Source organism: Rhea americana, unplaced genomic scaffold, assembly GCF_003343005.1.
Source record: "Rhea americana isolate MKP2758 unplaced genomic scaffold, rheAme1 scaffold_14, whole genome shotgun sequence".
NCBI classification, from domain to species: domain Eukaryota; kingdom Metazoa; phylum Chordata; class Aves; order Rheiformes; family Rheidae; genus Rhea; species Rhea americana.
The window spans coordinates 3,520,324-3,547,322 of NW_028185483.1; the positions used below are offsets into that span (position 1 = coordinate 3,520,324).

The 26,999-nt window shown below is 39.5% G+C and overlaps 1 protein-coding gene across 1 annotated transcript in view; it reads right to left on the minus strand.

Moving 5' to 3' along the window:
* Positions 1–221: 221 nt before the first annotated feature.
* Positions 222–26,999, minus strand: part of WDFY1 (WD repeat and FYVE domain containing 1) — a 27,231-nt gene continuing 453 nt past the window's right edge. Inside the window, exons 2-12 of the mRNA XM_085298575.1 lie at positions 20,171–20,260; positions 18,495–18,568; positions 17,227–17,281; positions 15,717–15,867; positions 12,144–12,256; positions 9,438–9,564; positions 7,731–7,836; positions 5,677–5,778; positions 4,877–5,007; positions 3,797–3,905; positions 222–3,188 (exon numbers count right to left, since the gene is read on the minus strand). Coding sequence (XP_085154701.1) covers positions 3,129–3,188; positions 3,797–3,905; positions 4,877–5,007; positions 5,677–5,778; positions 7,731–7,836; positions 9,438–9,564; positions 12,144–12,256; positions 15,717–15,867; positions 17,227–17,281; positions 18,495–18,568; positions 20,171–20,260 — 1,118 coding nt within the window. The 3' untranslated portion in view covers positions 222–3,128. The remainder of the gene's footprint in view (positions 3,189–3,796; positions 3,906–4,876; positions 5,008–5,676; positions 5,779–7,730; positions 7,837–9,437; positions 9,565–12,143; positions 12,257–15,716; positions 15,868–17,226; positions 17,282–18,494; positions 18,569–20,170; positions 20,261–26,999) is intronic.

Genomic DNA, 26,999 nt, shown 5'->3' on the forward strand with positions numbered 1-26,999 from the left:
TAAACAAGATTAGGAACACACAGCAATTGCTTGTCTCAGCTCACTGGTTCATCACGGGCCTTTAACTCTAGTGCCGTGGCTCGTTCAGCTCCAGGCAGCAGGTCTGACAAGCTCTCCCTGAAACCTGAAATTTGGACATGGACTGTCTAAATAAGGAGCCAGAGCATAGAATGGGGCTTGTTCAGTAACAAAGAAAAGATGGGTCATCCAAATAGACTAAGTGAATATCAAGAAATATTTTATTGTACATGTAATCAAAATTAAAAAAACAAAACCTCAGACAAGAGGGAGGAAGGGACAGATTTACCTAGCATCTCATAACTATGCAGGGTACAGAAATACAACTAGTAAAGAGTTAGCACACATCAGTACCCTTTGCTCCCCTTCCCTGCCCCAATGAAAGAGGTTATACGAGTGAGTTTAGTAATGCTTCAAATCAAGCTTCCTCAGTAATTGCACACTGACCTGACACAGTTGAAGTACGTTCAGTTTCATGACAGAGTATGTGCCTTCAAAACAGTTGTTTTAAACAACACAACATCTCTTTAGTGGTTTGTAAGCATTACTCATTCAACACAGTATACTTAAGTGACTAATGACTTTTGGCAGCTATAATTACCTTGTTATATCCAAAGTGACACTATAAGTATATTAATTATAGAAAATAGATTCATTAGGTTTACCAATATGTAGTAGAGAATATATCATCTAGTGGCAAACCTTAATGTAAGATAAGTGGCTGTCAAGAAGCAGAGGAAGTATTCACAGGGAAAGGGGCAGGGAGTTACAAGCTGAGCAGGGAGCATGTTGACTAGTCAGAACTAAAAAAGCTTAAGTTCAGGAGTATTAGCTGCTAGAGAGTTACACCTCAGTATCATTGGTGTAAGTTTCAAATCACCTGGTTTGAAAAAAAAAAAATGCGTTATTCATACCACATGTACACCAATCTTCCAGCCTAACAAATGACCCTACCTCCTCACCACAGCACAGGTGAAGAGCTGTGATCATGAACAGCTCTAGCTACATAACCATGTTCTGCCTCACATACTGCAAAGGAAGAGAAGGCTTCTGTTCTCTTTCAAAGCTAGATAGGAAGAGGTTAGAAAGCAAAGGTGGAAGTTTATCAACACTTATTTACCCCTTTAAACACAGTTTCCTTCCCAAATTACAGAGGTGAAGACTTTCAGATCAGTAATATATTTTTTCTTCCAAACACAGGCCGATTTTTCTTCTCAATAGCTTAGAAATAAGCCTTCACAAAAAAAAAAAAAAAACTAAGCCATATAGCTTGCAGCAAGATGAATCAAATCAATGTGACAAGTGCTAAATCCCAAATTGAAGGAAAAATAAGTTTGTTATTCCCACAAAAGAGGGATTTGTTTATTTTTTCCACTGGCCCAATAAGCCTAGCAAATTAACAGACTCTTAACAATACTTCAGGAAAAGGCCCACAGAAATGTAAACAAAGCCAGATGTAAGATAACAGTAACTAATGTATTCTGGAGTCTAATGCCCTTGTTGGAGACTATCAGCCTTTTGGTTTAAAATTGAAGTGGAACATGGTGTATTAACTACACTTGATCTTTATGTATTAGCTACAGCATGGTCCAACAGAGATCATCAACATCAAGTTACAGAACTAGGACTTGAGTTCACTAAAAGTCACAGCACCGCTTCATTGTTGCTGTAATAAAGACAGTCTCACCCTTTAGCTCTCTGCCAAAAAGAGCTCATTACCTTTGATAGTTATGCACTACCACTCACTCTGTGCCAGGTAACCTGCTCAAATTTTTTGTCCTCCACAGTAAGCATCTGCTTTCAGAAAAATCTAGAAAGCTCCCAACTCTCTCAACTTAAACTAAGCCATATTGTCTTTGCTTTCAAGAAGTTTCAAAGTTCTCCTTACAGTTCAAATATAAGATTCATACAATTGACAGACCAATTTATTGACAATACCTGACTAGCTATTTCTTGTATGTGCCAATTGCACAGTCACAAAGGCCTCCTAGCTCTTCTTCGTACTTTTCAGTTTTGAGAGGGGAATGGATCAATATGGACATCTCAGGATTAACTGATCTAAGTGCAGGGTGGGGCGGGAAGCAGCTTTTCTGTACCTCAGTAATTATTGCTTTGGAAAGCCTCGGTATTTATCAGTTTTAAGCAACACCGAGGCAGTATTTAAAATTATGCTGCACTTCAGCAGAGGCAGGTTCCTTACCATTAAAGAATCATCAGCCTTTCCACAGGAAAAAAAAATCTCTAAACTTTAGCTGGCCATTTTTTCTTAGCCATTTCACTTAACAAGGCAGGTTTGCTTAGCTTCCCATTCTAACAGCATTATAGAGCTGTCAAAGCATATGGCTCACATTTATAGCCTGTCTTTAAACTAGAGTAGCTGAGCTATACGTTTTAATAAGACCTACAGAAGTGTCACCTGTGCTAAAATTCTACTCAAGAGCTTAAAATTGTCTGAAGATTTGCCAGCTACCTAAACAGAACAGATGTCCCACAAAATGATTTCACTAATAATTGAAGACAAACACTACAAGAAAGCCAATAAAGGAAATCTTGCATGATCAAGTGTTCTCTTACTATCTCATCTGAAAGAAGCTACCTGCCACTTTAAAAGTATTTCCTCCTTCCATAGGAATAACCAATGTATCTTTTGGAGACAGTTTAGACAGTGACTGCTCAAAAGTATTTCTACAGAACTGCTTTTTGGAAGAGAGAATAAGTTATTTTACTATTTGCACAGATTGAATTTACTAAGCTTGTTTTACTCTGATAACGCTTTAGCTACAAGGTATCTATACAAGATATATCAGCAGAAAAAGCAGGTTGTTAATGCCACACATAAACCAAGTAACAGGTCCTTTCTTCAAGGTGTCATGTTGCAGGTAAGCCATTTTACATTAGTCCAAGAGGCTGTGAAACTGCACTTCCGCACCAAGGAGATTCCTGGTGAGCCCAACAGAAAAGTTGTCCTCTACAAAGGTGACTGTCCATCCTGAAACAGCAGCAGGAGAAGAATCAAGCAACCAGTGTCTGCGGTAGTATTCTTGAGAAGGATTTCATTCATTTGGTGCATATTGCTGTACACAAGGTGCATAAACCTCTCTAGTGGGAGATCAGCGTGAAGAGAAGCCAGTTGCAAGGCTGCAACCAACTACTGGTGTCATGTCCCAAATCTGGAAGAAAATATTATGAAGAATTATACAGAAATACCACTTAGGTTTCAGAATATTGCTGTAACAGGGATAGAAATAAGCAATGACCTCTCTGGACACAAGGTAACAAATCCTATTTAAATTAGCGTCACAGGAAAAAAAAAAAGTAAAGTTCTATCAGTCTTGCAAACCAATAGCCAAACTTCAGGCTCAAGGGAGTCCTGCAGCAGTGCGCTGCAAGTCTGTTCAAGAAAAAAAATCATTCCAATTTCCTTGTCACTGCCCCATAACCAGGGCTTTTAGTAGCAACGCTCCAAGAAGCCAGCGTGTTCATGTTAAAAGAAACCTGCACGTCACCTGTGATTATATAAGGCCACTAGCAGATACTGCCACTGATACCTGCTTCATTTACACCCAAAGTAACCAGCTCTGACAGCTAGACTAAGCTATGTAGTAGAGTTATAGGTCACTTCTGTGTTCAGCTGCAAGAACAGTATGCAACAAATATTATTCTTGTTGCTCACAACAGTTAGCTTGGTAGCTACAGCTGCCAAAAAGAATATACAAACATTACTCTTAGTTTCCTATCAAATATCTCCAATAAACATAGCAAAGAGATATATAAATACCTTAACAATCCGGTCACTGCCACAGGTGACCATTAACCCTCTGGAGATGTCCATGGACATGTGTGAAATGTTGTGTTTCCCCTCATGAAAGGTTGCCAAGGAAGTACGACTATAAAAAAACAGTTCAAATGAAAGCCAGCTAATAGATGAAGCAGCATGGCATCATTATAACAGTGCAAAATGAACTCAAAAAAGTTGCCTGACTACTAATAAATCAATTCTAAGAACAGCACTGGCATCTAAAAGGGGACAGAAATAAGATACCAACTCACGCTAAGTCATTGCTTGCGCAGTTATACAGGTGAGACATTGCCTGGCCTTCCCCAAGTTGACTATTAATAAATCTAGAGCAGAAGTGGAACAGTGCTTGAGTAAAGAACTGTGCTCTTGGTTACAAAGTCAAGCTCAGATATATTTTTCCCTTCCCACAAGGGATAAACAAGGGCAGAGCAGCTTCCCCCTCTTTTTTTTTTTTCTCCTAGTAAAAACGGTTATTTGATGACTTTAGTTCTTTAGTGTTCCAGGTTTCCAAGAAGATGACAGAACACTGAACAGGAATTACTGTTCATATCAAGATAATCAAAGGGGTTCTTCCATAGCTAGAATAGTTTAATGAGTCAGTAAACAATGTTTAACAGATCGCTTGCATAGAAAAACAATGTTGGCCTGTGAAGATCACACCTGAAGTAGTAGTCTTCAATAAGCATACATAAATGAATGCATATATAGCATGGCAGCTGTGATGCATTGTAAGCCATCCATCTTGCAATTCTAAGTGTGATCAACAGCCTATAAAAAAAGTCTTGAGTTAAATTTGTTTCAAACTCCAGATCTGGGGCTATAGGGAAGACACAAAGTGGACTGGACTGAAAACACCACATCTGATCTAAATGAGCTTGCAGAGACAGTTTAGGGATCTCTGCACCACAGTGTACAAGGCACCCAGGGCAAGTGTGGCCTGTTAGTACAGAGTCAGTTTGGCATGATTGTGTAGCACTGAGCACAGATGCAAAGCCAACAAGTGTTTCTGTACCTCATCAGCATTGCTTTGTAAGACAGAGACTCACTCTTAATACTCACTCTTCATCCTTGATCGACTCAAAGCAGGAATCGCAGACACGGACCTGAAACTCAAATCCCATGATAGGGTAGCTTGATCGTTTTGTACTGCACTTGCCACACACTGCTTGCCCACATTTTCTGCAGTGATGCTTCACAGAAGGAAAAAAAAATCACTACACTGTGCCATTTGTCTTACTGAATTTGTTAAACTAGCAGCCTGTTAAAAAAAAGCACTCTTTCCCTGCCCATCCACCCCCCTCCTCCTTGTACTAGTTTCTTTGGCAAGCAGCCGAAATAATGGTTGGGCAAGCAGCTAAGGAAATAAGAATCCAGAAAAGCCAGAAATGGACGACACAAGCATTTGTGCCCTCCCAGTCCCTCCAAGGAGAAACCTGTTTGGAAAGCTTCCATATTGTAGTACAGTAAGAGCAGGGTCATCACTGCTTCAGTGAACTGAATTCTCTTTACAGCACATTAGGATGGCAATTTGCTTGTTTAATTATGGGGCTTTGTCTGTCACTCTATATAACACAAAAATTAGCTGTCCACAGCTCCAGCACACAGAAATATTCAGAGAAACCTGACAGAGAGCTTTGAGCACAGCCTGCTTTGCCACATGGAAGTTTGATGTAACACTTTCCATAGCATTTGGAAGCTTCTTATCACTGCCTAGAAGCTGTGACCTCTCAAAAAAGCCTTACTTCAAAACAGCAGAAATTACTGATAGTAATTTGAAAGATGAACAGCTTTAGTTGTTTTCTGTTTGCTTTTTGCCTGTGTGCTGAAGAATGGCTAAGTACTCAGACAAACAATCTCACCTGTCTCAACCCTAAAGTCTTTGTATCCCACATTTGCTTTATATTCCAGAAGAAAGGTTGTTCACACTTCTGACAGGAATCACTTTCTAGCCACTGAGGTGCCTAGGAAAGAGCAGCAGATGCAAATAATCAGAATGATTTTTCCTCATAAGCTAACCAGGGAAGTTTAAGAACTTACAGTGAAGCTTTACCCAGAAAGGTGCCCTGCCTCAGCTCTGGGCATTGCAACAATAGTCAGATTGCCAGGTATACAGTAAGTGGTAAGTTTGTTACAAAGAAATGAAAAAGTGAATGAGGAAGCACATGCCACCTCATAACTACAGTTATTTGTTACCAAGACCTACACACCTCCTACACTTTTTTTTTTTTTTTTTTTAAAGAAAGAGTAGTATGTAATGCTATTGTCTTAATAAGAAAACTAATTCAGATATCTGAGTTTATTAAACTTGCTGGAGGTGTTTGAAGACTGCTGTTGTGATTGTCTAAGGGCTAGAGTAATCCAAGCCAAAATGTTAGAAGCAGTCACCTCCTCTAAGCTCTTGGTTTTGTCAAGAGATCATTTCCAGAAGTAAATTTTTTTTTGTTTCTCCAGGATTGCAGATGCAATTTGAAACAAAGAACTCCCATCCTCCATGCGGCCCACATCTTCATTTAGCATCCCCTCTCCCACCTGCTTATTCTTCCTGTTGGTAAATGGAGTATGCTAAATGAAAGTAACTTAGAGATTTCACATATTTCAACATCCTCAGACACTATAACTGAGTAGCCTTTTAGGGGATAGAACAAGAGGTATGAAAAGTTTAGTACATAGATTTGAGTTAGAATATATTTATTATACACAACTTAAATCATCTGATGAAGTCTCCCTGAAACTTGACAGGATGAATCCTGGAACACCAAGGGAAGACTTCAATTCACTTATACCTATTGTCGATAGCAATAAAACAATGGTACAGGTCAATCATATCGCTATCTCACAATTAAATTCATTAATGGTCAGATGTTCCATTTTTAATCTTTGAACCTTGATTGCATCTTCTTCCTTCTGTCATGCTAGTGAAAAAAATATTGTAATGGGCAGTAACAAGTCCAGTTCAGGGAGTGGGGAAGAAGGAGAGAAAGTAGGCCGCCTCTCCAACTGATGTGCCATTTCGCCTAGCTACTCAGAATAGCACTTTTCACTTAATAGCATTTTTTAATAAGTCACCAATTCCACTTTGTAGTTGCTGACTTCCTCTAATGGAAGAGGGAGGGACATTTTCTTATTCTTTACTTCCCATTTAATGCTTGAGAATAAGATGTAAAACCTACCGCAAGACACACAACACATATTTGGAACTGCCCAACATCAGTACAGCTCTCAGCGGAGTTAACGCTTTTTATTCACATAGGACTAGATGACACTTTTCTAAACAAGTGCATGAATACTCCCATAACATGACTCAGTAGCTAGAATTCCAGAACTATGTTCAGCACTCTACAAACACTTAATTGAGCCCAGTCCAAAAACAAAGAAATTATGTTCTTCCAATAGGTGCTGAGACATCACATTTTAATTCTATTAGAACTGCTTATTATTTTAGGAGCTCCCTTAACTGTGTGCAGTTCAAAAGATAAAAATGGCCACATCTGGTTGCCTCATTTGTGTTATGGGCCAATCATCTCCCTTCTTTACATGCTTTGACATGAGTTAAGAACTTACTTCAAGACTGCTGAAGCACAGTGTGCTCGTTTCTTTTTTGCAAAGGCTTGTTTACTTTAGAGTGTTCCAGTAGCAAAGGCTGTAGCCATTCCAGACTGAACACCTTGTCTCATTGAGCTAAGAAGCCCTGAGTCTGTCCTGCACCTGAATGAGATCAGATATGGAAACCAATCCACTAAAAGGGTTACAACGTGGCATGGACTGCCATTAGAATATAGCACATTTTAATACCATCATTCAGCTCTAAATGCGCAGACAATGCAAGGAAGAGTCTGCAGAACAGACCAAACACGATGCAAAGCTGTGTCAGCTTACAAAGATGAAAAAACTTTGGCCTGAGACACGATCCTACCTCTTCTCGGCTGATATCCATGTTCCAAACAGCAATTCCCCCATCAGCTGAACAAGATACCAGCTGCCGTGTCAGCTGGATATAACAGATAGCCTGCACCTTGTCACTGCAAACAGAGCAGACACTCTTTTATCATTTAAACAAAATTCAGTTTCCAAATAAACTCTGTTTTATCCTTCTAAAGCTACCTGGGAAGCCAAAGCTGACTCCCAAATAGCTCAGCTACTAAGTGTTACCACATCTACTAAGTGCAGCAATGAAGATCAGTGAACAGATGCTGGCATTACTCTAGCACCAGGATGTTGACTGGAGCAGCATTCTTACAGGCTTGACCAGAATACTGGAGGTACAGCAACATGTTAACATTTGCTGGCAGTAAACAACTGACAGTGATTTGAGCATCACCTGACTCAGAGTGTGGCTGCAAATACACGTGTTAACAAGAAGAATCAGTTATCAAAACAGAGACAACTGGAAGTGTAAAGATTCAGCTAGGAAGCAGATGGAGCTTCCACTTTTGCTAACAAATCACAATAACCAAGTCTGTTGCTGACAAGCAAAGCAGGTATTCATCAATAAGAAAGAGACAGGTTATTAAAGAGTCATTGCAAATAAAGTCTATCTTAAGAAACTAAACAAAGGATCTCAACACTATTAAACTGCTTTGCAACCTCCAAGTTCAATTAAAAAAGCCATTCCACTTTTGAGATCAACTTACTTTCCCATTCAGTATGAAGTTTGAGGCTAAGTGTGATGTTTGAAGAGAAACTAACAGTGTTAAGTCTTCACCGGGACACATGATGCAGCAGTAACAGCAGTTTAAAGTCCTCCAGTCACTGACTTCAGTTACTTTATTGTAACCAATACTAACATTAGTTCTTTAGCCATAAAACTAAATTCAAGATTTAAAAAGAGTTCTAGCTCTAAGGTATCAGTCTTGATCAAAGGTGGATGGAGGCATCTAGGGAATTAGACAAGAGGAGAATGCACTATACAAATACATCTTTAAATACATAAGACCTGTACTAACACTGCATTTCCAAGTAGAATAGTTTGAGTCGTAAACCACTTGTCAGACTGAATTAAGACCCTGGATTTGAAGATGACAATTAGGTAGTGCTGTGTGTCTAAAAATAAAGTGTTGACTAAATGCAGACAGTTAGCTACACAGTAATCTATAGAACAGTGGAGATGTGATACATTTTTCTGAAGTCTAGAGATCAGCCCCTGTAATTTAGCGAATTAGTTTATCATCTCACAGATAGGCAACAGAAGACAGAAACATATTGCAGCTTATTCTACATATGTATACAAACATGCTTACACATTAACTTTCTAATCCCACCCTCACAAGCATCAGTGAAGGATGTACAGTCTAAAAGCACTCAACTTCTACATAACAAAGTCCAAGTAGAATGATTCAGGATTTTTACCCACCTCTTTCTGAGCACTGTTTTTTATCTAATAGTCTCCCTAGCCTTGTTGAAGTACCTAGCATAACTAAAAAGCCTTATCAGCGAGGTTTTTCTGATATTGGTTCTCTCCCCTCCCCCACCTCTTTCAAAAGGGTCAGTCTTCAGAGGTCTGCAAGAAGTACTATCCATTTAATTATTCAGATATTCAGATAGCTTGTCGTGCTATTTAGTCTTCTTGGGACTTCATGTGTTCATCAGAAAACATGTAGAATAGGTAAGACGCTATACGTACTGATGGCCCTGGAGCAGCAGGGTTCGCCCCTTCCTTCCACCAATATCCCACATGATAATGCTGTGATCAGAAGCACCGGAGAATAGCAGTCGTTGAACTGGATCCCACCACAGGGAAGTAATACTTCCTAGGAGAGAACATTCTGCAGTTAGATCTGAGTTACTCTAATACAATCATGCCCTTCAGAGCCACTAAAGTGGCTCACGTTAACGAGCCACTCCCTCACGACAGTACCAGATATTGAAAGCCTTAAGGCAATGGACTGCAGGGAACAGCCAGATGTCCTGCTAGAGAAGTAAAGAATATGACAACAGAACAAAATGTCACTAAAAGTTAAAAGCAATGCACAATCCAGAAACTTGGGGTTTCCGGGTTATCAATTTTCTCTCCACTGTATTTGCATAGTTGGTAGGCTGTTACAAGGTCTTGGGAACACAAAATGTTAAGAAATTACTGAATAGGGACTAGTATCTACAATACAATAACGCTCTTGGCTTGCAGCTGTAGGAAAGTATGACGTATTTGCAGACTTACACAACTACTTAGAACCTTAAAGTCTTTGGAATAAGTAACTTCAATTTGGGACAGTTTTACCACTGTAGAAGTCCTCCAGCAAATCTGGCCAGTACATACTAACTTACAAAGCTACAGAATTCATAGGGTCCAGCTTGGCGAAGGACACCATCATTCAGACGCAGAAAGAATCCTGTCATCTGACACAGTAGCAGCCTAATGCTAAACCCCAAGATGCACGGTAATGCAAGTCAGTAGACTGACGAACTACTTTAGTCATTCATGTAGCCTTTAGTTTTGAAGTTATAGGAACATTTAAAATAGAACTTAGTCTGGAAGTGAATAAAGCATCCTTCCATTGTTCAGCTGTCAAGTGCCTAGTTAATCTGAAAGCAAGATAAGTGGTAATTACAGCCCAAATCAGTCCTTCTAAGTCTCTGGAGTAAGAGATTTGTCTTGCCTCCTTTAGGATTATACTGTTTTCAGACAGACCCAATTTGGAAATAGGTGTTTCACTGGTGAGGAACGATGACCGCCCCTCCCCCCCCCAAACACACACACACACAAGCTATAAGGAGCGAAACAAATATTATCTCATAACATTATATAGAGCAAGCTGCTAAATACTGAGAATGCTGGAAGCTGCCTCTTGAAGAACAAGCTCTGAAGTCATTTAAACTACAAAGTAAATACTGCTGGCTTATGAAGTCACAGTAAAGCAAGAGCCAGAGTGGAAATAAGATAGTCAGACATTTCAAGTCAGGAACATAGCCAAACTTGAAGAACTAGCTGCCATTTAAATTTATCATTGCCAGGCCTTGAGGATATTATGCAAATACTTTGGAGGGAAAAAAAGATTCATTTTTTCTTTAAAAACAGTGTTAGAGCTACTCTTATGCCAACTGAAGAAAAAAACTAGTTTTGCCCCCACTAGTTTAACCAGCTCTTATACTAGATCAATTCTGGTTTTGAAGATCACAATCCCCTTTAGGAATAATTAGCCAGAGTTGTCCACCATAAAAATAGCACCACTGAAGTCAGTGCTTGGAAGCCCACCTCAATTCAATAAATAGAATACATACTAGGCAGTGCCACATTCAGACATACTAATTTCAGACTTAACAGTGGTATCTATCAAGGAGCTACATTTGAATAGACTGTCGTGAAAGCCTGTACAGGTAAAGGAATTTCTAGAGCCAAGAGAATTATTTTGCACTCAACTGACACAACCTGAAGTTCTGCTTGAAAAAGGAAAAGGCATTTACCATTTGAAGATCTCAACTTGCCTTCCCCCATTCAAAGCCAGCTTTGTCATATTACAGTCATCTGTAAAGCAGAAGTCTACCCCGCTATAACAAAGTCTGCTCTGTACTTGTGGTGACTACACAAAGAAGCCTTTTCCAGTAGCCAGACTCATGACCCAGTAATTCAGCCCAACTCAACAGCAAGTTGGTCAGCTGATTTAAAAGTTACCACATAGGGAAAAGGCATTACATCTTAAAAATACACTGGGAGAAATAAGTAACATTCTTCTGCAATTCGCATTCTTGCCTTACTCACTGCAGACAGCAGCTCTGTATGAGATTACAGGCTATCTGGTCCCTCATTTGACGCAAGGGCTTCAGCTACACCACACAGAATGAAACACAGTTGTCTGACTTGCCAGCTTTCATTCTAAAAGGCTCTACATTTCTTGCACATAGCTCAGTTTCAGCTAAACAAAGGAAACTGAGTTAGTTTCATAATAAACCAATCAGAGTAGAAAAGTCTTTCTCATTAGGAGGAATTAAGTGGCTTTTTAGATCTAGATGGGAGCTTGCTCCAGCTGTTTTGGGTAGTACTCTAGTGCTACAAGGCCTTCAAAAGAAGTAACACATTCCTGTCCTTTCTTTTCTGCGCTAAGGAGTAGACTCCAAAGTCTTTAAGAGGTGGCCATCTAGTGGATAATTCTAGTTTAATTGAACAAACATTTTAACCTTTATTTCTTATCTACAAGAATGGGACTAAAAGAAGGGACCCTATGGCAAGAAAGGGATAGTTAATGCACAAAACTTTAAACAGCTTTTGCCACACCAGTTGTTCATCCAACTATCTATCCTTAACAGGCGGATTTTTAATTGAACAAACCATCACAATTCACAGAAAGTTACTAGAATCTAGGTTATGTAGGATTAAGAGAAAGAGTTACTTTACCTTCATGCCCTTTGAGTGTCGTGATAACTGAGCATGTGCTCTGCTCTAGCTTCAGAAGTGTGATCTGTCCAGAATAGTCACCAACAAATGCATGCTGAGTTTCATAATCATATCTGAAGAGAAGTCAAGAAAAAGCCTCATTTGCTCTTAAGAGTATTTCAAGGACTGAAACAGCACAGCTGCCACCTACACAACCAAAACAAGTTAGAAATAAAACGTAGTATGTTACATAAATATTCACGTAACTACTTCTGAAGTGTTTGGATGCCATAGTAGATGAATCTCTCTCCTTCCTCTTTTCTTTCCACCTTTCCCTCTATGTGCAAGCAAGACAATATTGGAAACAAGTGAGAAACTAGAGGATGGAGTGTCTTATAGCTTCTCCTGTGGCCTTCCAAAACTTTCATTTGAGGGAAGAAAGTATATCTAGGACTTATAGCACACACTTACAGAACACATTCATGATCTTCTACAAGAGATGCCAAAACTCCTCACGCTACTTGTTACAGGGCAGAGCTCTCATTACGAGCCCTACATTGGACGCGAGGTGCCAGTCTTACTTAGTATCTGCTTCTAACATGCTAGAAGACTAAGTTTACAGAAGCATACCAGTTGATATCCCCAGAACAGGATGACTAAGATTCAAAGATGCTCCTCCACAACCAGTTTACTTTACAGCATAAGCACACTCCCATTGTTCTAGCTACTGAAGAGGCAAGACCATTTCATTCTTGTTGCTCTTCCCCATGCTTTCAAGTTGCTGGTCCTGAACAGTACTATCCAAGACTGAACAGTATTTCAGAAAGGGTTCTGCCATGCATCACTGACAAAAAAGCCACACTGCATCCTAACATGGGATCTATTAACACAGTGTCATGGTTGGAAAAAGTGTTATATGTAGTCAAGCAGCAATTACAGAATATCAGAAAACCTGTCTTGAGAAACCAAAGGACAGTAAGAGGGATTGAATTAGTTGATTTGCCGTCTTTAGAAGGCTTTTGCTGTTCAGAATATAAGAACTAAGGAGGAAAGGGGAAAAAAAAGCAAGACCAAAAACACACACACAAGCACCCCTGACAGGACATAATCCAGGAGCTGGGCATTAACTCACCTGTCCTCCTGGAGCCAAGTAATGCAAGTAGCAGCTAGCAAAATTGTCTCTTCTATGCAAAAGAAACAAACTTTAAGAAGTTTGCATATCAAAAAGCTTACCACTGCAAGTGAAGAGGTTTTGTGATCTGATGACATTCTAAAGTCTCTTAAGCCTTCAGAATTTTGAGATTTTAAAAAAAAAACAACAAAAAAAAAAAAACTTAAATCCATTAAGTTCCTGAACATGTGATCTTTTCTTCATCCTGGAAGTTCATGCTACCATTATCCCTGCTAATCTAATAAAGAACAGGCACGCTACCATGTTTTACAGATGCTTACACCTAGGTTAACCAATAGGTTCTAAGAAGTCTCACAATAGGGAGACCAAGCATCTAGTGCACATACCAAAATATTACTTTTTCCAGGTACAAGTCAATAGAATGATCAATTAGAACATATTTCCAAACACCATGGTCTTCAGTGCAAGTTATTTTTATCTTTACTGAAAGGATCATATTCTCTTGCCAATTTTCATAATTATCTCTTCCATAGTATTCGCAGTAGCGAGTGTTAGCTAGAAAACCCACAGCATTCAAGCACTGAAGCTCAGAGGCACCAGATTGTGCAGTGAACCTATCTCATAACACACACTAACATTAACCCAGTTCTGTGCTACCATCAGCCAAAGTGAACTAGGTGTGAAACATTCAGCAGGACACAAGGAAACAAAGTTCTAGAACAAAGATAGCAGCAGATGAGTAACAGGACAGCAGCACAAGCATCTCAGCTCTCCCATCAATAAGGTAGGGCCTGCACAGCTGGGGGATCTCAGAATGCTGAACGTGCTACAGGCAGCCAAGTAGTTCCTTTCCTAACAGTTTCTTAGCCCTTAAGAGTCATATAGTGTTGCTAAATAGATACTTATTTGAGAGATGCAGTTTGCCTCTTTCAGCTTTTGAATTATGCTGCTTCTACAATGAATGTTACTGACATTAATTCTCATACACCAGCCAGTACCTCCAAGCCTACAGTACTACAAGCCCAAACAACCACCATTAACAAGTGATAAAAATAGTTCTCTTCTCCTTTGAAATAATTTAATGCTCCGAAGTTCTGATGTATGAACTGCAGCTTCAGCTACTGAGCCTGTAAGTCTTAGGATAAAGAATGCCCTGAAGTACTTCAACTGAACAGCCAACTGCAGCTTTTAAAAACTTCAAATGCTGCAATTAATAGCAATTTGCAGAAAAGCAAACTGCACACAAACTTAAACTGGTAATGCGTAAAGTTCCAACACATCTTGTAGCTTAAAAATAGAAAAAATTAACATGAGCAATGAGAGAAGAACAAAGGAATCTGAAGCACTTTCATGATCTCCAAATTAGTGGTGTATAATTACTATTAGCACATATGACAATCCCATGCAGTGAGCTGTGCAAAGGTAACATCCAAAACATATACATATGGTGGCTGAAGTGATGAGACTGCTTTTGCTTCCAGAACACTACCAGTCCTGAGCTCAAGTGAACTGCAGATAGCAGGAGGTGTCATCAAATTCAACAGACAAACTGTTCTCAAGATGCAGGCTGTTTTTCAGTGGTAGTGCTTCACACACTGAATGCTCAGTTCTAAATCAAGGAAGGGTCCTCTCATTGTGCTTCACCACACAGCGAATAAAGTCTAATGGGAACAGACTAGTGTGGACAGCTTCGTTTTAACTTTTTGCACATGGAAACAAAGCCAGGCAACCAAGGGAGACTTTGTACAGCTCAATCGTGCTGGCTCCATCTACTTGCAGAGCCATATAAACCCAATAAATTCACTGGTTTAAAGCAGAAAATGCTTTTAATGCCTTGAGAAGATTCTCAGCACTGACTACTCGCATAGCCATGAAAAGTCAGCTGTAGTGGACTTTTCCCTCAAGAAAAATTCAAGGATATCCAAATTACCTTCTAGTCAGGCTGATTTAGAAGGAGCCTAGTTATAAATTAGGTGCTCAAAAGCTTGTGTAATTGCACTGAACGTGTAATCCTTAAGATTATTCCTGCAAACATGAAGTTGTGTAAAGGAATGATATGGCATCACAAGTTATATCACAGGGAGCACAGGATTTATTGAAATATGGCATGTTCCAGTTTCTCCTCTAGGAGGAGGCAAATGCTTACTACCATTTGTTAAACGAGAAGTGACTTACCAAGAAATTATATAGGTCCGCCTATAAAGATACATTTACTAGGGGCTTTTACAACATGCTACAGACAGACATCTCAAAATTAGGAACTATCGTACATTAAGACTTTCGTAACTCAGAAATTCACAACATCCTTTTACTATCTAACAAGAGCAAATAGAAGCAAAAGTATAAAATGTCTGATCACAGTAAGGCTTTGCAGTTAAATTTCTGTCCCATCCTTTCATACAAAAAGCTCAAGTAAGCTCAGGGGAACAGAGCACTGGCTAGCAATCATTCCCAAAGGATACTGCAGACATGAAGCCCAAGAAGTGAAGTAATGTCTCCCCAGCATACTCCCACTTCTGGTGCACATCCAGCTGATACATTTGTCATGACCTGTACTGATAACCCACTCCGACATCAAGCAGAAAATAATAGCAGACACTCGATTCTGATGAGCTGTGGGAAGAAGAGATTCATGCTAGTTTTTTCCTAAAATTGAAGCATCATTACGAACAATAACTCAGAGACAGAGTGAGTGATACCAAAAAAATGCTGCAGAAAGTTTTCCATCATCACATTATACCCGCTCCAAGGCTGCATTAAAAGGTTAACATTGCTCTGTTTAAATGAACAGAATAGTTTAACAAATCAAACATGTCAGTCAGCTGATTTATGCCTTTCTTCCCCACATATAGACAGAAGATGAATTTATCTCAGGTACCTGAAAAGCTCTGGTTAAAAAGAAAGTAAACTGTTAGCTTCTTTACATTAAGCCAGGACTTCTGGAGAGCAGTGTAACACATCTAAAATTAATTGCTTTCTCTAAGCGCCTTTTTCCCCCTCATGGAAGTTATGGCCAGATTCAGTCTTTTAAGTACCTGAAAGTAATCTAGTACAGGGCATTTAGTTTGCTCCCCATGAAAGCAAATACATCTCACCAAGACCTCAGCTTTGTTTAGAATGCTGCCACTAAGCAAGAAGTTACAGAAACATTAGAAAGACCTTCCCTGCCCCAGCAACACGCTCCCCCAAGATGCAAATACTTTTCTTAGAGCACTTCTCTCTAGTCAACCAAGACTAGATGACTTGATCTTGATAAGTCATCCACCTTAGGATAAAGGGGGTTGTCTTGTTTAAAAACACAGTCTTTTCCTTGTAAGCAAAGACATCTGCTTCTATCAGTATCAGGGAGTTGCAAGACAACTACACTTTGCTTTGCTACATATCTGTAGTTTTTAACAGAAAATCTCCCAAAGGCCATTCATGTTAGCGTTCCAATTGCAACCCATAATTGGATTTTGTATTTCTCTCAAAGGACATGCAGACAAATACTGAAAATAACATCTCCATAAATATTAGAACAACTCCTATTCTTACATACCTGAAAATCTTTTTCATTCCTACTGCTCTTCTAGACAATAAAGGAAGCAAGGGATCTTACATTTAGCTAGTAATAGCCTATTCCCAGTGCTTATAGAAAATAAGGATAGAATTTGCAAATATCAAAACACCCTTTAGAACATTTATACAATATAGCTACTTCACTTAAAGAGCAAGATATGAACTCTCACCAGTTCTGGCTCATGACAGTTGCAGGCTCACAATACATTTAAGCAATGGTGACTGCAATGTTGAGACTCAACCAACTGAACATTACTCAATAACAAAACATTTCTTATTGCAATTATCCCTAACTAACTGACAACTGGAAGAACTTATTTGGCCTTGGCTCATCTGGTCAAGTACCAATTTTCTGAGCATTTTAGAAGCCTCCCCTTGACACGAATGTTAGTGTAGATACTGGTAACAGTTTACCTGGATAGGTCTTCACAAAGTTCATCTTATTAAAGTCCTCTGAAACATGAAACTCCTGCAGCCAAAGCAGTGGGACAGTTAGAAGAGATAACACAATAAAACAGGCAAGACATTGATTAAGAAAAAGCAGTGATCTCACAAACTAGAACTTGCATAGCAAGGTATCTTACTAAAATCTAATCCTTTCTCAAGGCTGAAGCGTAGCAAACTGACAAGTCAACTGCAAGTTAATGTTCACATTTATACTGAACTGCTGTTTTCAAGAAGCAGCATACTCTCAGAACCAGGTTCATTGAAGGGAGGATATAGAAAGAGGTAAGACTCCACTTGTCCTCAGTAAGAACAAAACTATCTTACAGTATTTTTGATTTAAAGGCTCTGAGACTTCATAAAGAACAAGATAGCTTTAGATGAGAGTGTTCTTTATAGATCCATTAGGTTTACAGAAATTTTAAAAATCTCAGTTTACAATTTCAGGTAATAAAGTATCACTGCTACTAACATTCATTTAGTACTCCTGCTCTTTCTAGGACAGTTAGTACTTTGGCCTTATTTTCATAGGGAAAGGAAACCACTAAAACATCTGAGAGTCAAAGGATTTGCCTCCTTTCCCAAGAGAAGAGTGGGAAGAACACAGGCACACTTTTTATTCTGCCATATGCATCCTCCCTCCAGAAGAGGGAAAGAAATTAGAGCAAGATGATAATAGGACAGAAGGAAGACTTCCCAGAAAGGAAAGAAGTGCATACATTTCTTCTATTCATGCAAGGTGAAGGGGCAGCGGCAGTGTTTGGAAAACAACTCTAACTCTTGTAAATTTAGAGCTAGAAGGCTGAAATATCCACATCACAAGAAGAGGTCCACAGCAAGGAAATCCAGAGACATCCACATTGCTAAACACAGGCAGATCCGTACTCTTCTGGCCAGATGCAAACTAGCTCCAGTTCATAACCCCCATCATTACAGTACCACGGCACTCTGCCCAGTTTAATATACTCATCAAAATAATTCCCTGACAAAGCATAGTTTGGATCCACTGCTACACTGGTGTCTCAATGTTTTCTCAAGGCTAGCTGGCTCTCATCTAGCCAGAAGCACCTTTGTGTCTTTGCACTCTGATAAAGATCCTAAGTGTACTGCCAGAGAATTCACCCATTTACTAGCAGCTCCATTCCAAACAGAAGGTAAGAAAACAAGTTATCAAATAGTCAGTAACATTTGATGTTCATGGACAATCTGTATCTTTAAGAAAAGTCACAGCAACTTACCATGATAGCTCCGTTATCCTGACCTACAAATATTCGTCTGCTCTCGTGATGGTAAGCCATTGCTGAACACGGAGCTGTCAAAAAAGCCAGCACATTAAAATTATTGAAGTACAAGTACTAGCATACTAGCATTAAGAAGTTTGATGAAAGTTAATCCGTACAAATAGTGTTCCTTGCTAAGTCAATTGATTTTCCATCTGCTAGGTTAATTAAATACACAGCACTACAGTAAAGCAGCTATACCACTATGAACCTCGTACAGACCTGATTTCCTGCCGTAACTCAACAGGAGGAATTTTATAAGGGCTGGAAGCTTAGCTAGCAACAACAGAATGTGCTCACATTTAAAAACTTGAGCTTACTAAAATTATCTCAAATGGAGTCCTGAGTTGTATACAGGAAAAATACTCCCTTCCTTGCATTTGAGGGCAAAGAATTACTACACAGAAATATGTAACCACTTTCTAACATACAGGATCAGGTCTCAACATCTACATCTTTAATAAGACTCATAATTAAATGCAATCTATTTCAGCAGAAAAATCTCTAAAGACCTACTTCCATTTTTGAAGGGGAGAGCTAAAATACAGCTAAATGAGAGGAAAATTACAAGAAAATGTCCTAAGGAGGATTTCACAATCAAATCTTTCACTAAAGTCAGTCTTCTTTAAATTTGCAAGTTACAAGAGTCTCATGGATATGGTGTTCTGATCTAACACCTCTTCTCCAATACCCTCAGAAACATGTGGCCTTAGAAGTGTTTTCAGAGATTTAAAAATCAGATAGGACAATCTAGATTACTGCAATCATCGTACTCCATAAGGACAAATAAGTCCCTTGCAGCTACTAAAGGCAAGCTTATTTTATAAAAGGTTGTGAGAGCACAATCTGAATCGTCTATTTAAAGACTTGGTAAGCAGTGCAACTGTTGTTATTTAGACTAAATATTGAGGGGGAGGGGTAGGAATGAAGAAAATTATAGCTAATATTTCCAATCTAGCTTATTCTATCTGCAGCTGAAGAAAGAACATCTAGTCCAATTCTTTGGTCTTCATTTAACCTTTGCATACAAGTTTCTTCAGAAATTGTCATTTTGGGGACTCCATCCTTTGGATGATGTTTCATCATTATATTCCTTTTATTTATTTATTTATTTATGGTATGTTTCTAGGCAACAACTGTGCACTAAAGAGATTACAGCAAAAGGCTTAGGCTAAGAAGTGATGTTTTAAAGACAAAAGGATCCTTCAGCACTGGAGCTACTACTCAGAAGTGCTTTCTTAATAATCTAACTGCTTCACACTTCAAAACACAGATACATACCTTGGGATGCAGAGGACATTTTCATGTCGGAACTTGTAGTTTCATCTATTCATTAGATAGGTTATTAAACCAGTATTAGAGACAGTCACAGCAATTGATCAATATAGTGATTTAATTAGTGAAAGATCTAACTTCTGACAGAATGTTGTCTTAGATCTCATCAACTGTCAGACTAGTTTCAAAGTAAAGTTTGAGCTACAGACATTACAAAGCTCCCAAATTCAAAATCACCAAGTGAATCCAGTGCTTTAGGAAAGAGGAAGGATGCATTCTCATACACAGAATACAATCATGCTGCATGATTTATGTAGCTATGCTAAGCCACTACTTACCATCTCCAGCATTTTACTTACATGACATAGTGTGATAGATGCTGGGCCAGTATTGCCCACTGTCTCTCTTCAGCCATACTCGTATTGTTCTGTGTTGTGGGAAGATTAGGGAGAAGACAGTCAAACATGTGGGTACATATCAGCTCTAATCTTCCTAGCTTTTTACTACTCCAACAGGAAAAAATAATACTAAGAATAGTCACTCTTGGATGACAAAGACCTTCCTCCAAAACTATTCACGCACTGAGTTTCAGTACATATGGGACAGAAGTACTATGTCACCTCACCTCAGAAACTGCTACATGTTGCACCTCTTGAACCTTCTCCTTAGCACTGGCTGACTTAAGTCAAATTCAAGTTGCAGGAACTTAGCTTTGGCAGAGCAAGCTGTAGCTTGTTTTGTATTAATACATCTATGCATATTTTTAAAAACATGATATGATTTTTACAATATACTACTTAAGAAAAGGCACCTCAAACCACTGTAGTATGGAAGTTTGAAACTCTGGATGTTTGCAGCTTCTCTTACCAACTCCTATTTCAGCAAGCCAGATACCAAATATAAACAACAGGAGCACTTCATCCTCTAGACCAGTACATTACTCCTGCACTTGACTGACACCTCGATCTCAAGAAATACATGCAAGAATCTGCAGAGAGCATCAAATCTAGTTTGATATTATTTCCTCTCAGCCATTCCTCTACTATCTCATGTAGAAATCCAAAGGGCAAGCAGTGTTAGCAGCACTGTTATGTAGGCATGGGGAACAGCGCAAAGTACAAACAGGACTGATTACGTGGTCAAATGGGAATCAAAAGAACTTGACAAGACAACATACACAACTTGCTAAAACTCTTCATAACACTGCTTTTAGTTTGTAATATTCCAGAATCTCGCTTCTGAAGGAAGGGAAAAAAAATCTATCTTTAGAATATGTGGTATTATACCATCCCCATGACTGTTAGACTTTAGGAGAAGGGATAGGAAAGAATCAGTAAGGAAGCAGGTTATCATATACTAAAACATTCCTACAGTAAACACATTTGAAAGGAACCTATATCAAGAAGTTGAAAGCACTCAGGGGGACAGGATTACAGTTATTTTAAGTCTATTTTAAACTTTTTCTCCAAACCATTGTTTGTGTTCCTTGTTCCAATTTATAATTCAAAAGTCCGACTTCCTCATTCCCAAGCGGAAGCTTGAATGATCTGTAAATACCTGTACTGAGACACTTAAGAGTCTTCATTGAGATGTTCTATTTTAGACTAAAAAAATAAAGCCTAGAATTTAGAAATTTTTATAAAGGTAATCTATTGAGGGTAGATTTGCTAAATACCATATAGAATAGCTAGCAAGAGCAAACAAAGAACACAGAAGGAGAAAAATATCTTGCACGAGGACTAAAACTTTTAAAGACTGGTTAAAGATATAAAACCAGAATACTACCTTTGTAATTCATTTAAGGGTCTGTCTTTAGAAGACCACTCAAAAATAACAAATCAGACAGTATCTGCCCTTAACATACTACTTTTTCGAAAGGTTAACTCTGAGTGGAGCTGAGTACACACTGCCCCAAAACAATTAGATTTTCAGCTTTTTACCTGAGCCACATCAGTTTAGCAGCAAGTGCACGTTACTCTAGCCCATTAGTTAACTTTGTATTAAGACCATCTCTTAAAGGAGAGCTATTTCTCTCTCCTTATCATAATCCACACCCTGCCTCATGGTCAAAAAGCTAAATGCTTCAGAGAGCAGTTGTCATTTCTTAGTAACAGGAGACAAGGAAACATAACAATGTTTCCAAGTCAACCTCACAAATGCCAGTAGTAGTACAGGTCAGTGTCTGTAAATTTTATAGCTTTTTACTCTGCCTGCCCCCTCCCCTCCCCAAGCAGCTTCATCACATTCACACTGTTAAAGTGTTTCAGGTGGCAGATTTCAGCCACTAATTCAGTCCTTGGACTTCTAATCAAAATGCAATTATTTTTGCTCTTAACAGACTAAAAGCAGTTACTATTGCAATTTGAGAACTTTCTATTCAGTGTTCTGGTGGATTTTGCTAAACTAGGAATTGATACCAGGAAGCATAAGACTACTGTTCAAGCAAATAATTCCCTGGGTGTATAGTTCATACAGAGATCATCAAATCCCCAGACCCTTACTGAAGTTGAGAGCCTAAGTGAATAGCTACAAGAGTCAACAAAATTAGTTCCTGAAAGCTTCTTATTTTGGTTTAAATAAGATTTAGATTTAAATAGTCTCATGCTTGCAGAGACTAGCTGCCAGACAGCTTTGTATCTAATTACATAAAGCTGCAACTCTGCAAAATTTGGTAAGATTGCTTAGCATGTGCCAAGATTGTACTTCTCCCTGAACCTCTCTCCTAAAGATCTCTTGTGTTACATTTCCTTTTGTTAGGAAAAGTTTATCAGATACCAGTTCTAATCTGAAGGGCTAGAGAACTCCTCCAAATAATACTATTTCTGTAATCTCCTTCTGTCACGAAACTGTTTTACTATGAGAACTACCATATTAATGCTACAGTCTTCAGTGCTCTTCTCTAATCCTACTCTAGTTTATTTAATGAATAGGTCTGCACTCAATACCCAGGAGAGTGGGCTACCACTCACCCTTCCTTAAGCATTCCTGTTAAGGACCTAGAAAGGCAGGTTTGTTCAACAGTCTCGGTAAGGATCTAAAATGCCAAAACCCATTAATGACCACTCAGACAAAATTTTAAATTTAAAGATGACTCAGATGAAGATGTCAGGAAGAAGTAAAACAAGATAAAAGAAACTCCAAGCTTCCCAAACACTGATTATAGAAACAGAAGTTGATTTTGCCTAGAAAGCACATACATTCATAGAAGAGTAATTTAAAGATTTTTTTAAAAAACAATATGGACTGTGGCTTTATGAATTCCTGAGGATTTTCATTGTTTCTCAACTGGCATTTCATTTACAGAGCAAGTAACACAAAATAGTCTGCTGGAGGAAAAAAAGCTGGGAGAATAGAGGCAGGCAGCTCTTCAGCATTCCACCAGTATTTGTAGCTTGCCACATTTCCTTCTAAGAGCCAAATGCCCAGATCAGAGAGAAAGAAGCGATAAAGATGGTATGCAAACCCAGACTTGTTATTACAGTCCAAACAGATACACAAGTCCTATGCAGAGCTGCACCAGCTCCTGAGAGGTGCAACTTCCTAACACCTTCAAACAACTACCAACTGCATCCCTATCTGAAATTAGTGATTAACAATTGTTTTCCTAACAGGAACAGAAGACTACACTTTCCTGGCAGTCAAAATAAACCAGAAATATCTAGGCTGACACTGACTATGTTCCCAAAACAGCATTAGAAATCTGGTTTAACCACACTGCAAGGCAAATTCAAGGACTCAGCTTGAAACTGATGCTTTTTGTTGAATTTCTGCTCACTACAGCATTCATTTTGAATAATACTTAAGCTCCACAACTGAAAAAACTAATACTGCAGCTTGCTTAAGAGGCAGTTCCAATGTAATAGCAGCTCCCAGAAGTCACAGAGCATTAGTATTCAAGTATGCAAGGGACTCTAAAGAGCCCTAGCCCATGGTAAATATTCCATTAGCTCACATTCAGGATCTTTTATATTAGCTTATTATCCCACAGCATCCCCAACTGCAGCTGGAAAAAAAAAATCACCTTGCCTTAGATACTTGTCCGCAGAGAACAAGGGTATTAATGCTAAGTCCAGAGATCTGACTGCAGCACAGATCTGTGCAGCCCACACTGAACTATCTCAGATTTGAGGAAAACATCAGTCATTCTCAAACAGCCAGATCTAACTCACAGCTAGCTACCTGAGCTAGCTAGCTACCTACCTAGATTGAGAGGAACATACTGCGAGCAATTCCAAACATTTTCTTGGAACCAGGGTCACACAAGATGCCTGTAAGGCCACAGTTAACCTTCCTAGCTAGATAAGTTCTGACAAAGCTTTAAGAGATAGCAAGAGTTGTGTGCTGAAAAAAAATAGTTTGGGAAGATGAACTACTTTCTTGCCTCCAGATCTTCAAAGAGCAAAGATTCTGTTGGTATTTGGAAATCTACTATCTATCTTGTACCATCAAAAGAATAGATCAATCACTTCTTGCTCTAGGAAAGATTATTTACAAAAGAAAGAACTGTAATGACTTCAACAAGAGGGTAATCCACAACATTCCTGGAGGATATTTATGTACCAGTAACATTTTCCCCACTGCTTAACTTGTAAATACATTCCTCTGACTAGTTATGATGAAATACTTGCCACCATTACTTTTATTAAGGTTTAATCAAAAATACTTAAGCCCTGATCTGTTGGTATACTACTCAAAGGCATTGTGTGCAGCAACTGTTTCACATCCTGAGCTCTGTGCTGCTAGCAGCAGGCAAAGCACAATCAGTTAGGCAGTATTAACACCTACATCCCATTTTTAAGGGCAACAGGAGACCAAAAAGTTTGATAACATGTTAAACTGTAGGTGAAAGATACATGAGTGAGTAGGCTTTGATGTACTGTAGGAGGTACCTCAAATTAGAATTAATACAATGCAATCATTTCTGAACATTTAAAGATCTGTGCACCTCCCATCCTAAGAGAGGCAACAGAGATCAGCCTCAAGATTCAGCTGGAAGATTTTTTGAAACTTGCATACACCGAAAGTTGGAGAATTGCTTCTGCTCTCCTTATGCAGTTCTGTACTCAACACCACATTTGACTAGGAAAAGATGCAGTTGTATCCTCAGCTCTTGTCAAAGCAACCTAAGCGTGCAGGCTGCTAGCCTTTAGCATTACCCTAAAGACCTTTAAGTTTCAACATGGGCATTCACCTTTGCAAGCCCGGGGGGAGGGGGGAAGAAAACCAAAAAAGAACACTCCCAAACATCTGTTTCTAAAACATTCAAATGTGTTCAGATTTAACTGAGATTCCAACTCTTAGGAATTCCTATTTCTTCTCCTCTCCCCTGGGAAGCATGTCAAAACAAAGTGATCACAAACATGCTAAGATTCAGCCCATGCTATCACCCCCCAAAAAACAGCTTCATCCTGCACCGTACTAATGTACCAGAACACCCACACACAAGGGGAAGAAGAGGAAGAGGCTCAGGCTCATCCAACACTCATTACCCATGCGCTATAGAAAGTCACTTCCACAGCAAGGGAAGAAGCAGACTGGGAACACCTTTCTGTCAAAGGCAAACAACGTATGGCTAATGCCTAAGGTATCCAGTGTCACTGCCTGCTGCCAGCTAGGTGTAACTACTCACATGCCTCAACAAGGAACTGCATGTGCTGCTGCTTCAAAAGCATCAAGATTTATTTACATAGGGACACCTACCGCTGGAGGAAACCATTTATCTATTTAAAAGGCAGGAAATTACTTTTTTTAAACACTAAGAAACCCTACGAAGCTGCAAAAATCAAGCTCTAAAGAGTCAAGTGCTGCTGCTTACGCTCTACAGAGTCACAAAATTCAGACTGTAATGCTTCTCTTAATATCCATTTTCCAGTGCACATACTGCAGAGTATACGATGCCAAGTAGTTTAAGTATATTTAATAGCTTGATATCCAATTGCATAATTTGACAAGCATGTTTGCCTTCTACCCTCAGCCCCTACTGACATTAAGCTGACGACATCTGACATTCAAGACCTCTGCAGGCTGTAAGTTTGGGAAAAAAATACAGAGAAAACAGTTGTGTAAGATAAGACTAAGAAGCTGATGGCATAATCCTAGTGCTTATGTTTTCCTCAAGTCCAAGAGTCACCACTTAAAAGCACATCTTTGAAGGACCGCTGTAACAGCCACCCAACCTCATGGTGGAAAAAAAATATATATATATTTCTGAGGAACAGAAGCCCAAGTTTAGCAGCCCAAATCAAAGTGCTTCAAAAAATTTTTTCGAGTTCAGTTACAATAAACAATATAAGGGAGGTCTTTACCTTATTCAAGCTTTTAGAATAAAGTGATCAGCTTTTATTCCTGCTTCCAATGACTGATAGCTCACATAAGAATTAGCATGTTAGTCTTCAGCGGGGGGAAAAAAAGAAGAGGGAGGCATTGAAGATAACTGTGTTTAGTCTGTATTTTCACACACAAACCACAAGCAGAAACTACTTACTAAATCTCCCTCCTGCCAAATTCAATTACCTCTACTGCCTCTTCTATATTAAATTCAGCTAGCACTTGAAAACAAGTAATCCTTTGCATGCCAAGGCAAAATGCATTCTTATCACTGCGCAGGAAGTGGACTTAGACTAACATTTTGATTTCCCAGCAGCGCTGGTAATCAGCTTCAGTAGGCAGGGCTGTGGCTTCACGTATTTTTTTTTTAGTATAAAACATACGTTGCTGGGTCGCTAAGAAGTGTGAGAAGCGCAACTCCGTGCCAACCCGAGCCACACAGGAGCGTGAGGACGTGTTCTGTACAAGGACTTTCTTCTTCAACGCCAGCTGCTGGGAGACTCTCAGTACCTGGCAGAGTTCTCCGAAAGCCGGGCAAGTTTGCACCCCTCGCACTGAAGGGAATACAAACCCCACACGCTTACTGCCAGCGCGGGCTCCCAGAGCGCTCTTACCAGCTGATGTTTGCACTTTTTGACGCCCTTCTGAGGGCCACGAAGCGGCGTCCCCCCGCCGAGACCACCCCGCGCTCCGCCGCACGCCGGCGCTGCGCGCAGGCCGCTTCGGCGAGGCCCGTGCCACACGGACGCTGCGGAGCTCGCGCGGCTGCGCCCGAGAGGGGCTCGCTCCGCCGAGGCCCCGCGCCGTCGGGCGCGGTACTCCGCGGCGGGATGCCCCACCGCTCCCCACAGAGCTCCCGCC